The sequence below is a fragment of the Poecilia reticulata genome, linkage group LG7, assembly GCF_000633615.1.
Source record: "Poecilia reticulata strain Guanapo linkage group LG7, Guppy_female_1.0+MT, whole genome shotgun sequence".
NCBI lineage: Eukaryota > Metazoa > Chordata > Actinopteri > Cyprinodontiformes > Poeciliidae > Poecilia > Poecilia reticulata.
The window spans coordinates 16,604,278-16,619,248 of NC_024337.1; the positions used below are offsets into that span (position 1 = coordinate 16,604,278).

Below are 14,971 nucleotides of genomic sequence, written 5' to 3' on the forward strand. Positions count from 1 at the left end.
CTTTTACTAAACTGTAATCGTGTTAGCCACGCTAGCACTGAGTACCGTGTATAAGTCCTAGACACATTCGAACCCTCAAAACCATTAATGTCCGACTCACCCAGCCTTGCAAGAACAATAGCCATCAGCGATCTTGTCCACAGCTATATTTATGCTGAGGGTGTGAGGATCTGCTGTTTTCCTCATCGACTGGTAGCATTTAGCTGCAACTCGCACAATGTTAGAGGCATCGCGTGGCTAAAACATCTTGATGTCGTCCAGAAAAGATGACATGAACTTGTTGGTTCCATTATCGTGGCTGATATTTTGTGAAAATCCGTCAGAAATGCTAAACTAATCGACTCGGAAATACTCTGCAGAGTCAGTCGAAACGAAAAATCCCATAGAAGCTAAGCTCTGCGAGGAGGTTAATGTGAGATATGAAGTCACATAGGACTTTCGAGGGGCGTTTCTGGGCGGAGCTTGGTAAGGTCCATAGGCGTGAGCGACCATGAGGCGTCTATTCTTATGTTATGTCTATGGTTAAAACAGTCAACCGGGAAGAATCAGATCATCAGTGATTAGCGGTAATGAGCCTAGCTAGTCAGATTGGAGCAAAGAAGGAAAATAAAACAGAGGACATGGAGTACAGCTTAAAGAGGGAGGCATTATGCAAAATCAGCCTTTTATTTTCTTTTTCTTTCTTTTTTTATTTATTTAGCTTTTTATAATGTTATTCCATCATTGAAAACATACCTGGGTGTTTTTTCATGCCTAACATATGTCTCACATTATTGGTAACACTCTATTCGAAGGGGTGTTATTTACCAGAAGTGTTAGTCAGTAAATAATGACACTTTTAATGCAAAGTTAACACTTTTAATGGACTTTTAATGAGTGTTTTAATAGAACTTTGCTTCAAAATGCCATTATTGACCAAATTACACTTTATAACAGTCATAAACATTCATGAAGACTCAATGTTCATGACAATTGTAATGACAGTGTCATGTCAGTCTTATGCACCCCACTTCAAATAAAGTGTTACCAAACAGACAAGTGCGGATCGTGTGGAGTGAAAAAAAAAAGTTTCCATTATTGTTTTGCGAAATACACAAATTTTGAAAAACCGCTGCATCCTACCCAAAAAAACTAACCAGTTTTTTCAGAACTGGTGTATTTCCATTAAGCATATTTATATTTTTGTGATAAATTTTATGATCAGTGGAAAAATGGCTACAGTCTAGCTGTTCTGTTCTACACTTTGCTTCATACAGAAGGTCTGGATCTTTGGCTACTGAAAAACGATTGCTTCCTGGAGACGTGAACCCTGTTAAGGTTTAAATTTGACCAAATTGTGAACTTTTGGCCGTATGTAATATGACAATTCACCTCTAGAAAGCTGACCGGACAGTGGGTGCACAACAAACACCCCCCACTACTTAGCCAAACAAGATGGCTGTTAATGTTAATTCAATATTTGGAAGCATGACTGGATGGCTTAGCTCACTTCCTCCGCTGCCATTGCTAAAACTACAGGCAGAGAAAAATTTTAAAACGGTGCAGAAAATCACCTTTCACGACTCTTTCTTCTGTTTGCTAATTGGTCCAATTGAAATTCTACTAGAGAAATTCACTTCAATGGAAGGAAGCCATTTAGGCCAGATGCCTGAAACCAGTTCTATCCATTACGATCTACAGTGACAACAGCTGCATTTAATTTCGCAAAGTGAAGTTTGCTTAATGGAAACACAACAATTTTGAAAAAGGAAATTTACGTTTTAGCAGTACTGTGAGGTGGTTTTTCTGCTCTATCAAAATTAGAGTATTTCATTGGAAACACTTTCGCATCACACGAGTGATGTGATAACTGGATGTTACAACTGATGAAAAAGACAACAGGAAGTGGTAGGCGGATGATGTTTTTAATGATTTATTGCAAGAACAAACTTATTCACATGACTTTTAATTGTATTTCTTATTGAATGGAAATACCGCAATTGCAAATTTATTCATTTATTTATTTTTATATTAACAGAATACCAACAAAGTCTCATACATATGTATGTATGATGTTCTGTAATGCACTAATCTCAAGGTTTTCCCAGGCTAAAGTCTCCCAAATCCAGTCTGGTGCAGTCATGTAATCTAAAACTTGGATGCTTTCATAACTTTGCAGCCATGTAGAGCTTATGCAACAAGAGAAACTGGATAGTCAGCATCACCGTGATTACACAGCCTCCCTGTGATGGTACACTGATAAAGATAGCGCGGACAGCAGCTCCCTCGTGATCGAGCCAGCACCATGCCTCTGCTGTAACTCTGTAAAGCGAGAGCAACGTGAACGTGCCTCCCTAGGAACGCAGACAATAATAGAAGATCACAAGTTTTGGGCAGACTCTCAGGGCAGGAAGTTCCCAAGAACATTACTGTTCCTCGCACATTGCGCTGGACTCTCAGATGAAAAGAACTGAGCGAATGCCAATTCACAAAGTGAGATCGTTGGACAGATATGCATTTCAAAAACATGCCTGAAAGGCTCTTATAAAGGCCAAGTGGCAGGTTTCACAGCCAAGTCGATCCAGCAGTGCGATTTGAACATGGTGGACCGTGCCATTTGATCCGGAGGTGAGGCCGGTGGCTCAGTCAAATCAAATGTTAAAATGACCCCAATTCCTTAACAGTACGACACGAATGTGTAAGCACACACTGTGACTTGATTCAAATGTGTGTCATTGTCTGTTGTGCACTGCACAGCAGTGCAGTTAGCAGTGCTGTTGCCTTGCAAAAAGAAGGTTCTGGGTTTGGATCACTCTCTGCATGGAGTCTCCTAATGCATATCCATGTTCTCTCCAGGTACTCCGGCTTCGCCCCACAGTTCAAAAACATGACTTAGAGCTAACAAAAGTGTTTTGTTTTTTCCCCCATATTTGTTTCAACTGTCGCCTTGTTGTGACAGTAAAGATGGATAATGTGGAACAAACTTCCAGAAAATTGCAAAACAGCTGAAACACTGAGTTCCTTTAAATCAAGGCTAAAAACCCGCTTGTTTAGAGTTGCTTTCAACACATAATCACTGGAACATTGATCAATTGTATTTTTGTATCGAGTTCTCAAATTGGTGATTATGTTTTTTTTTTAGTTATGATGTTAAGCACTTAATGGGGCGGTATTATGTATTTTCCAGGGACAGTGCCACTTTATAAGACTAAATAACTTTTACCTTTAGTTGTTATAGAAATGTTGCATATGTTAAACATAACTTAAGAGAAATTCAAAGCCTTGAAATTGGCCTCTGTCTCTTTAAGAAGCTCCTGCTCTTTGCGACGTTCCCCCTTCAGCACATCATCATAATGCCACTCCATTATGCCGTTTACAACCGCTCATAAAGCATTGTTGGTATAATGAGCGACACTCCAGGTATGTTTTTCATGAGGGAACTTCATAACATGATATAGTCGAAAATGAAGTCGACTTTACATCATAATCCTCCCTTTAACTTTCTGTTGTGACTGCAAGTGTTAGGTTGGGATTTCTTGGTTACATCTGTCTTTTAGCAGGCAGTTAATCTGAGGCAGAATATAAAAGGCTTTTATATTTCAGATTGCTTGAATAAATATGGATTTCACTTTAGATTTCCAACCAAAGGGAGATGGCTTTTTAAATCAATATCACTTCATTACTCCTCAGTGATTTCAGAGAACACTTTGCATCAGGATTGAGACAGAAAATACAGTACAAAAAGGGAAAAAACCCTGAAATGAGTCCTATATACTGATCTCTTAGGCAGCGGCGTGCTCAGCACTTCTATTTATAAGTACAACTAAAACAGCCATAAAATGAAATCAATAATGCCACTTAAATATGACTGGAAGGAGCTGGCTGGCAGCCCACACATTTCTCTTCCTCAGGTCATTCATGGTCAGCTGTCCTCACCGAGGGAAGCGTTGCAGCTACAGGCGCCATCTAGTGGCCAGTGTTTGGCTCTGCTTCCAAATTTGGATTTTCTGTAAAGTGAAATATTTTTGATAATCCTGCAATATTTTTATTTTGTATATCAGCTTCCATATTCATGTTTATTTTACCCATCTTTTAATAATTCAAATCAAATGTTACTGTGACGTTATATTAATACAGCTGTTCACTTTGTGACAAACTACCAATTTAAACCAAAGTTTTTCCTTGTGAAAAGCTACATAATGTACCCATTATATACTGCTAAAAAAAATAAAGGGAACACTTAAACACAATATAACTCCAAGTAAATCAAACTTCTGTGAAATCAAACTGTCCACTTAGGAAGCAACACTGATTGACCCGACGAGGGGTCCCCGTTGTCAATCAGTGTTGCTTCCTAAGTGGACAGTTTGATTTCACAGAAGTTTGATTTACTTGGAGTTATATTGTGTTTAAGTGTTCCCTTTATTTTTTTGAGCAGTGTATATTGGGAAAGGTCATGCTCTTAAACTTAAAAAACAGTTTTCAAACTACAGTCTCTCTGGGATTTCTAAAGTTTGTTTCAGGGCAATTTAATAACTTAAAATGCATTTTTCCCCTTGATGTTACAACAGCACCATCTTTCTCCAACATTATACTGAAGCAAGGCTAGAATTTATATTAAACAAAAATGAAAAGTAACTAGTTTCTGTCTATACTTACCTTAATTTTTAGTATAAGCAACTGAGGCAGACTCGAGTGTCAGATCATGCTTACTGTAGTCATGTACATGCAAAACCACTTAACACCAAGAAAGAAATCAAACTTCACTTTGGAAGTTGTAGAAAGTCAACAATTGAGTGCATCATCTTTAGTTTAATGGAGAAAAGTGTTTCCTATAGTAAAGACTGCATTAATGAATAGCACTAAGATTATGTTGAACTTTTAAATAGACATGACATGTATGTTTGCATCAATAAAGACACTTTAGCACCAACTTCAAATGCTGAGAAATTTATTCAATCATCAGTGGGGGAAAAAAAAGACTCAACTACTGAGCCTATCTTGCAATCCAAAAGTAAACCTCAGAATCTACATCTCAAACTAGTCCCATCTTAACCCATGATGGGGGGTAAACTGCTGCTTCAATTACCATATTCAAGTAACAATCCTTAACTACTGTGCTCCAGACAAGATTATGGGAACTTCTACAAAAAGTTTACATGTGGTGCAACTTTTTTTAGTGCTACAAAAAAAAGCTAGCACATTTAAAGATAACTAAACCACACAATTATTTAACAAAGAAAACTTTTACTCCAAAAGTCTAACACAGCAAAGTCACAACTTTAAAAACAATAAGACTTATGAAAGAAAACAAGATTGCTCAATTACAGGTTACATTTGTAAAACATCCTCTACACTAAATGAGATCCACACAACTACAAGCCATGAGAGGTTTCAGATAGTTTATTCAAACTGATTCAAACTGATCAAAACATGCAAAAAAAAAGAACAGCAAAAAAAACTCCATGCATATGAACAGCTTTGGAAGAGCTCASAGCTCATAATTGGGCCATGGCAGCGTACTGGGAGCTCTAAAATTAGGGCCAAGATTGTTACTGGGTCTGGCAGCCAGTCTGCAGAAAGGATAATAATAAAAAAAAGACAAGTCAATATGAAGGAATGTATGCACAGAAAATGCTGAGGTAAAGACCACCACTTACATTTGGTTCAACTTGGAGCTTACACCCCACACAAATGGAGTTTGAACATTATCTGCCTCTGCAAAACAAGACAATTTGCTACCATTATATATCAGAGCAATCATTTATCCAAAGAATTATAAAATGCATGACAATATGGGAGAAGCTTAATCTATTCCAGTGTTTCCCCAACCCTGGTCCTCAAGGCACACCGACTTGCATGTTTTAGATGTTCCCCTGCTTCAGGACACGATCTCAACTGATGGCTGATTTACAGAGTTTGCTGAATTGCACTCATCTGACTGGGGTCTGTTGAAGCAGGGGAACATCTAAAACATGCAGGTCAGTGTGCCTTGAGGACAAGGGTTGGGAAACCCTGATCTAATCAACCCTTTTCTCAAACTGTGGTCCACAGGCGCCCCCTAGAGGCATGCAAATAAACAGGAGTTTATTTACTGTGAAATGAGCTAAAAATGTGTTKCATACAATTGACATACCAAAATTTTGCATTTACAAATAATAATAATGAGCAAGTTGCTTAAGACCAGGTCACTCAAAAGAAAAGCTTTGAGTGATCTCAGGTTCATTAAAAAATTAAGCTGCCATTTTTTAATTGAATTAAAAATAATTTACCTGGCAAATACACAATACATACAATCGATAGAAATAGGCAAGTACKTTTATGTGGAGAAGAGGATTTCTGTTTTTGCCAAAGCAACTCAAGTTCATCATGCTTCTAAGTTACTAATGGACACAATACGTAAACCACTTTTTTGATTTCCAAGTGCTTGACATAATTGGAAAGCTTAGAATCCACCCTTTCAGAATCTGTCAATAACCCAAAATGGCCTGAGCAATAGTTCATGGTTTTGTTGTGTCCAGTCACATTGACTAAACAATAACCATCCGTGATCATACATGCTTATCACTACTGGGGYYGTGAGAGGTGCTGGTGCCCATCTCCAGCAGTCCACGGGCAAGGTACACCCTGAACAGACTGCCAGTCCATCACAGGGTAACAGAGAAACAGGACAATCATGCACACCCACACCTAAGGAGGATTTAGAGAAATAAATTAACCCGACAACCACGTTTTTGGACTGTGGGAGGAAGCCAGAGTACCCGGAGAGAACGCACGCAAGCACAGGGAGTACATGCAAACTCCTTGCAGAAAGACCGTCTTGCTTCAAGGCAACATTGTTACCAACTGCACCACTGGGCAGCCGAAAACAGCACCACCTTGCTCATTAGGATGGATAAAGACAAAAAGTGAGCCAAGAGTGTAATATTTTAATTCTAGGTTTTATATTAAGATGTAATTTCAAGTTAGGTTGTTTGTGAGTTTTTAAATGGGGTAAGTAGTCCTCAGTCTGAAAAAGTGTGATAAACACTGATCTAAATACATTTTCTCCAGACGCATTGAGTGTGATCTCTTCTAAACCTTTATAATATTTTACCATACCCTTATCCCAGTCCTCAGTCATGTTTGGGTTGACCCAAGTGTTGACTGGAACATCCCAGCCAACATGTCCATTTCTGCTTCCAACTGTTAAACAGAAGACACATGTACATTACACCATTTAAAAGAAAAACCGTAACGGCTCTGTTAGGTGGATAGAAAATAAAATAATCTCACCATTTTCAGTGTCCACAGATATTCTGTCTTCGCAGGTCTCTGTGTGGTGAGCAAGCTCGTGCTTGGGAACCAGATGGCGAGCATTAAATGGGCAGGTTTTCAGTTCACTGGCCAGTTTTGGGTGATTCTGTGGCGAGAGATTTCTTTAACTTACTAATCAATTGCAGCAGGACAGTCATTTGATTTACCCACTTCTATAATCCAAGGAGGAATTTATTTAAGACACTGGAAGTGGGGAGGATCTTTGAGTCTGTTGAATTACTAATACAAGCAGGTGACCACATGTTCTCTGCAAGCAGCCTTTACAATTGCTTGGCTGGTTCACCTTTTATCAGTACTCCAACCCTKAGGAAAATCACCAGTACTTCCATTATTATTGTTGCATTTTAAAATTATTACTCCAAGTGTGGATTTAATCCAGCTGCTAGTAATATTTCAAACAATTGCAGCCATATTCTGCTGCAAGTTAAAACCTACATGCTCAACTCCATCATTGATCTGGATGTGAATGTTTGAGAAGCAGTTGCTAGTTTAGGTTTTTAATCAAATTCAAAAGTACTTTATTGATCCCAAAAGGGGAAGTTAAATTATTAACACCATGTAATCCCACAGTGTGATATTTGTACGTTATGTACCTTGATGCTAGGAAGGAATGACAGAAGAAAGTCAGCCCCWAACCTACAAAAAGTGATGTTTTGCATTTTTCCTGCAACTGTATTCACAGAGTGCCCAATAATACAGTATTTGACATGACAAACGAATCAAATTATTATTTTTTTTAAAGTGGAGGATCAGATGTAATCTGGTATAGTGGGTGTAAATTCACTGAATTCAATTCAAATCTATTCATCTGATAAATCTAAAATATACAAATTTTTMATCTCTGATAAACTATTTTAAACCCACCAAACACTACTAAAGTATTTCCATGAGTGCAGATTTTTCCCAGCCCTTTATCAACTCAGGAACTCACCTTCCTGCACTTAATCAGGTGATATGGGAAGCGGCAGGAGCGGATTTGGTGGTTTTTGTCAAAAGGACACTGTAGAAGTTTGTCTGGATCACAGTTTCCCCTGCTATCTGAAGTGAAGTGAATGCAAAATGGATTCAGACRGAAAACTGGCAGATTTTGCAGGTTACAAATAGTAAAAAATCTTAAAATTTACCATAATCTTCAACCTCTTTTACCCTCTCTTCAGAGGGCACCTTGCATGGACTAGTACTGGTTCCGAATTTAATGGAGGCCATGTGTAAGACAAATTTACTTTGGACGGGCCAACCTGGGAGGAAATAAAATRCATATTAGCATGAAATGTAAAGAGCCGACGTAGATTTCAACTAAAAACATTTCTCCAAACATTTTGTTTTACTCGGCCAACTGCAATGCAAGTTTCACGGAGATACAGAAGGCGACGTATACCAAAGGTTTCTCTTAATTTCTTTCACACTAGCTCAACCAGTCACAAATTCATTTCTGATACGTAGACAGATTTAGCAACACTCATGACAAAAAACTAAAGAAAACGTTGGCTCGTACCCAAATTTGCTAACATTAAGCTAGCTTCGACACTAACGGCCCTAGCTTATTYTTTCTTATTTTACAAATAAACCAAGTTAAATCATGTTTCTGTCGTTTATATCAAGTTATATTTAGCTAAATAAGTAAAAGACCGTAACTTAACCACACAAACGGAACCCTTCAGACCGCTGAGGAAGATATTCTTCGCCTTCTCTCAAACGAAGATTAACTGGCAGAGCGTGACCTCCTCCGGCTTTATAGTGTCTGCTGCTCACGTGACTATCAGCCTGGCACGAGCAACAAATGTGAGTTTAAGTTAAAATTCACTCACTAACTCCAATTTTTAATTTCTGGAATATATACAAACGCCGGTACAACTTTAAACAACCAATTATGTTTAAAGACCGGTTAGTTTGCAATATTTCAAAAAATGCTGCGTTCCATTTAGCTCGTAAATCGGAACTTTAGACCGTTTTAACGTCAACAGTACGTTAAAACGTTTCATCGTCAAAGGGACGTTGAAGCGGGCTAACATTTGGGAAGTTTAAATATTGTAACTCACATCATCTAATCTTCAAAGAATCGTTGTAGATGGTGATGCTGTGGGCAGAAAGAATCCTTGGTAGCTGTTAGTCTTCCAACGAATCTGGAGAGTCCTCTGACTGAAGACTGTAGCTGTATGACAATCTTATGATTAACATGACATGCTAACAGCTCATTTTCTATGGAGCAGAGACGATATTCAACAAAAACATGTTGTTGCACAACTGATTCTCTCTTTTGCTATTGCCACACCTCTTTATACAAAAACAATAACTAATGGGACCAATTAAATTGTTTAACCTTCATACTTTTATTTCAACAATGAWTTGAAAATTAAGGTATTGTAGCTTCAGCCATATTTAAATCGGTTCCCAGTTTTCTTCTGCTAAATCAGGAGTCTGAAAACTGAAGCTGCAAGTGGCTATCTGGCTCGTTTCATATAATAAACGGTGAAWTATTACCATGTCATTTCTGATTCATTCTTTAGTGCTGTGTGTGTGCCTTTAAGAAAAACACTGGCCCCACCATTCAACCCTGGTCTAGAACAGTCACTGTCCCATTCTGAGAAAATGTATTATTTTTATTTTGAGTAAGCATTCATATGATCTAACAACTAAACATGTATTGTTAATAAATCCCAAAAATCCACCTAACATTCAGTGAAAACGTAAAATAATGTGCGTTTCGTTTTCTGTGTATTACGGTAAATGACCAACTGTCAGCTTTCCCGTATAGTAGCGTCGTCACGGTAACTGCTCTGCCTGTCAAACATGGCGCTCTCCTGCTCGAGTCTGTGCAGCCGGTTGTCTTTGACCCGACTAAGTGGTCTGAGCACAAACARGATAACACATGGCTTTTATCTTCAATACGTATCCTGCCAGTCCAGGTCTGTCTTCCCAGGGTGAACCTTTGCCTTTTTTCACTTGATTTAACCGGAATGTWTCATGGTTTGCTAAGCTAGCTACACACCTGCTAAATAATCAAACGTTAAGTACATTTAAATCTCAATGCAGACAGTTGATAACCTGCTGAGTATTTAAAAATGTTTATCGGAGATGTTTACAAAAGGTGTCACTTGTACATGTTCCGTGTCATAATGTAGTGTTCTTGTGCTTCTAACTCTTCATTGTGATAGGACTTTTATGCATTTTATAACATTTTGTGTTTTTTACGCCACAGGTTACCTTTGTGTAGGCATTTTACTTCTTCTAAAGTCAGACGAGGTATTGGACGATATGTTTCCTCCAGAATCCAGTGGGCAAATGCCAAATATCAAGACTTTCTTAAAAGACGATTTCCTCGATTTTTCCTGCTGTATCACACCTTTAAGGAAGGYAAGAGAAAAATGTACTCATCTGCAACACTACTGATGGGTTTATGCTGTTTACCCTGTCAGTGTTTAGTTCTGAAGGTTATCAACCTTGTGTATCTGTTTTTATAGCTACTGCGGCACATCCAGTTTTCTGAATAATTATAGGTAGAATAAACTGTAGCCCCTACATAAATCCAGTGCAATCAATTCCCTTTACAAAGGTTTAACCAAATGGCACCACAAAAACTACCAACACACCAGACAGATCAGTGATAAAGGTGTGTAAAAGCAGGATTATAAAACAATGTGCTTTGAACATCTGACATCAGTCCATCCATTCAAAATATCAAGACTTTCTTAAAAGACGATTTCCTCGATGTTACTGTAGCACAATTACAAACTTACCAATGTATGGCTGTCCACCTAAACTGAAGACAGGAGAGCAACTTTTCAATATGGCCCAAGTCCAACACACCTGAATTATCTCCTAATGGCCTAATTATGTGATTCAGGTGTTCAACATTTGCTGAAATAACATTCTCATAACAGTATTTAAACCAAAGCTGTAAAAAAAAAAAAAAAGCATTTTCTACTTAAGATGATAAAAAAAAACATTTCTCTGCAAATATGTTGTACCTGGAACTCCTCAAATTAGATAGCTTTAGCTTCACCTGGTACAAATTAAGTAAAAGTCATTTTAATCCGAATAAATTATTACTAAAATAAGAGTTACTTGCAGCCCTATTGTAAACATATACARCTCTGGAAAAGTTAAATGACCACTTAAAATGATCAGTTTCTCAAATATTACCTTTTATAGGTATATGTTTGAGTAAAGTGAACATTGTTCTTTTATTCTATGAACTACTGACAACATGTTTCTGAAATTCCAAGCAAAAATGTATTTGCATGAAATTAGAAAGATGCAGTGCTTTCAGACCTCAAATAATGCAAAGAAAACAAGTTCATATTAATTTAGAAACAATAATACTAATGTTTTAACTCAGGAAGAGTTCAGAGAKCAATACTTGGTGGAATGACCATGAAGTGGGATCTTAATTTTTCCAGAGCTGTGTATGGAGTCTCGTTCAAAGTCCATCATACAGGGGAAACTGTTCAGAAGAGAACAGAGCTTTACTTTTCCTCATGTTGGCCTACATGCAGAAAACTGATGCAGCATATTATCCTGAACACACCATCCCCAATGTAAACCATTGTGGCAGCATCATTATGTGGGTTTGCGTTTCTCTCTGGTGCAGGGACAGGGACTCTGCGGAAGGAGGGCGATGCTAAATGAAAACCTTTCCAGGAAGGAAACATATTAAAGTTTGCAAATGACTTGAAGCTAGTGTGGAAATTAATCTTCCAGGACGATGATGACCCAAAACTTGCAGCTAGAGCTTCAGTGGAACAGTTTAGATGAGTGGCTCTGGATCCTCAGGACCCCTAGGTGWTTCACTGCTGCCACACACCTACCAACCACRGAGAAACRGCATTCAGCTTTTAGGCACCACAAATCTGGAACAAACTTCCAGAAAACTGCAAAGCAGCTGAAACACTGAGTTCCTTTACATCAAGACTAAAACACCCACTTGTTCAGAGTTGCTTTAGAACCATAATCACTGGAGCATTGACCAACATATTTGATGGTGGCACTCAGCAAAACGTAATGTTTGTGAAACCTGTGATGTTTTTATGATGTAAAGCACTTTGAACTACTTTGTTGCTAAAATGTGCTATGCAAATAAACTTGACTTGAAGGTATTGCTGTCAAAGGAAATCGGTCATTTGAATCTGGTATGTTGGAGCAAAGATGCATCTAAGATAGAAGGAAGWGWGAAGCAGGAYTGAGATCCACTGGGGCAGATCAAAGCAATTTATGTGTTAAAATGGCTCAGTTAAAGTCCAGATGTAAATCCAATGGAGAATTTCTGAAAGATTTCTCAGTTTTCTTGTGAWAAAACGTTTGTAACGTTGTATTACAGCTACTAGCTRATGCTGATGCCCTCCAGCACCCTGAACAAGACTGAGATGGGTTCATTCCTCACCACAGCTGTCTTTCCTGACTCTGCTTTTAAAAGAAATGGTGATCTAGAAATAGTGTTTGACTATTTGTGTTATCTAGTTACACTGGAAATCTGACACCTAAACGAGAGTAAAGCCAAAATCTGTGCGTATAATGAAGGAACTCTGGCTAACTACAGTGTGTATTATTACAAATGATACACAGTGACACTTTCCTCTTGCTCTCCTTGAATTCCTCTGAATGTTTACTTGAATCTTCTTCCAGGATTCAAGATGTTGTTCCAGGATGCCAGAGAAGTGAAGAAGATAAAAACCAAAATGCTGACGAAGGGAGTAAAGTTTCACGATTTACACTACAGGGAGATGGAAAAACTCAGACAGGTCAGTGTCTTAAAGAAGTGATATTTTCTCCGGTACTTATTTAGATGTAGGGTTTCTTTCCTCACAACAATATAAAAAAATAAAAAAATAAAAAAAAATGTTAGTGTGAAGCCTGGATGAGGAGCTTGAAAGGGGGTCGAAATGTCAAATTACATTAAATAATAAAAAAGAATTTACTTTTTAATTTAGAAAGATCTCAGCAACAGTATTAATAACTGCAGAGAGACCAACAATGACCCTTTTTGCTACAAGACTTTGTAACCTTATAACCAGTTTGTTTTGTCTTACAATACCAAAAATAAGTGTTGCAAACCAGGCACATTTTCTGAGTACCAATGTCTCCCCCCCTGGTGGCAGCAGCCTATCATTGCCTATGATGCACTGAGAAAATGCCTTGGATCAATACTGCATCTAGACATTGCGAATCTGATTTCAGTCAATCTAGGTCCAAAGAATAAATGTTAAAATTTACTTTTCTTAATGTAGCCGAAATGTGTATTTGCTTTAGAATGCTAAAACTGGTGCTTTCATAAACAAGAAAATATAGAAAACAGATGAACAATGTATTTTTGTCATTGTTCAATAACAAGATGGTGTCCTTAACAAGAATTACAGAAAAACAACTGGATGTCCTATCAAGACTAAACATAGAGTCTCTGTGAGATTCCCGTCATATAATCTTAGAACTCAATCTTCTTGCAGGTTACACATTTATGCTGTTTTACAAAAGCTACAGAGTGGCTAACATTTATGATCTCACTGCAAATAACCTGAGTGAAGTTGGCCTCCCCACCTTCTTCAAATCAGACAAAATTGGTGTCAAACGTATGTGCTACGTTTGTGCTGGTTTGTGCAGCAACATTTTTTGTTTGTGCCGCTATCATTTTAAAGATATAAAGAAATGTTTCTAGAGGTCATCCAAGGTCAACCCCCCACCCACCTTCTTCAAATCAGACAAAATGGGTGTCAATCAACTCGGCTACGTTTGTGTTGGTTTGTGCAGCAAAAAATGTTGTTTGTGCTGCTTTGGCTTTGAAGATATTAATGAAAGTGTAAAGGGCAAAAGGTCAACCAGCCCCTCAACTTTTATGAAATCCAACTTTCTTTATAGCTTTAAAATGATAGCGGCACAAACGAAAATTTTTGCTGCACAAACGTAGCACTAACGTTTGACACCAATTTTGTCTGATTTGAAGAAGGTGGGGGGGCCAACTTCACTCAGGTCTGCAAATACACTCACCAAGTATTTTTAATCGAAATATCTTAGTTTTGTCTTATTTCAAATGTACTAACTTACAACTTGCGTTTAATCAAGATATCAGTTTGTTTTAAGTTAATTCTTTAATGATGAAAAAGTACAAGTTCCGTTGGAGGATTATTTCACTAATAAAAATACTTTTTTCCATGTTGTATCTGAAATAATCTTTACTTTTCCATAAATATTAAGAAATGTTTGACTTAAAACAAGCTGAAAAGTTACTTGCAAGTTAGTTTTGTCTCATTCCMAGTGTGCCAAGATATTTGCACTAGAAACTAGACCAAGTTTGTCTCATTTCACTGATTTCTCTCTGATGTTGTATACTAATGTACTCTATGCTTCTCAGTTTCGCAGAGACCTAATAAAGGCCGTCCCATTTGTGATTATTACCATTCCTCCATTTGCAAACTACCTGATTTTTTTCCTAATGTGAGTTTCATGTTTACATGTTTTTTTATTTTATATTCAGCACACAATTTTAAAAAGATGAATGTTTGTGCCTGATTATTACCACTGTAGTCGGTAACACCAATGTCTCCGTGTGGCTTCCAGGTACTTTTTCCCTCGTCAGCTGCTGATTCCTCACTTCTGGACTCCCCAGCAGCAGCTGGAGTTTCGGAAAGTGTATCATTCCCACAGGACTCAGCACCACCAACCGGTTCTCAAAGAGCTGGAGGAC

At 37.9% G+C, this 14,971-nt stretch overlaps 2 protein-coding genes across 3 annotated transcripts in view; one reads left to right on the plus strand and one right to left on the minus strand.

The window, feature by feature from the left end:
• Nucleotides 1-5,364: 5,364 nt before the first annotated feature.
• Nucleotides 5,365-10,584, minus strand: gtsf1 (gametocyte specific factor 1). Of its 2 annotated transcripts, XM_008414448.2 has the most exons (9): nt 10,501-10,583; nt 9,336-9,448; nt 8,937-9,060; nt 8,421-8,534; nt 8,228-8,334; nt 7,255-7,381; nt 7,081-7,164; nt 5,640-5,697; nt 5,365-5,552 (listed from the first exon to the last, which is right to left on the minus strand). In XM_008414448.2, the coding sequence occupies exons 4-9, from the start codon at nt 8,500-8,502 to the stop codon at nt 5,471-5,473; spliced, it is 540 nt and encodes a 179-aa protein (XP_008412670.1). In that variant the 5' UTR covers nt 8,503-8,534; nt 8,937-9,060; nt 9,336-9,448; nt 10,501-10,583; the 3' UTR covers nt 5,365-5,470. The 2 variants fall into 2 exon arrangements, with proteins under 2 accessions (XP_008412670.1, XP_008412671.1); XM_008414449.2 differs by lacking the exon at nt 8,937-9,060 and having other exon boundaries at nt 10,501-10,584.
• letmd1 (LETM1 domain containing 1) overlaps nt 10,015-14,971 on the plus strand; it is a 10,688-nt gene continuing 5,731 nt past the window's right edge. The window contains exons 1-5 of the mRNA XM_008414719.2: nt 10,015-10,202; nt 10,496-10,648; nt 12,917-13,034; nt 14,639-14,721; nt 14,845-14,971. Of these exons, the coding sequence (XP_008412941.1) occupies nt 10,087-10,202; nt 10,496-10,648; nt 12,917-13,034; nt 14,639-14,721; nt 14,845-14,971 (597 nt within the window). The 5' untranslated portion in view covers nt 10,015-10,086. The remainder of the gene's footprint in view (nt 10,203-10,495; nt 10,649-12,916; nt 13,035-14,638; nt 14,722-14,844) is intronic.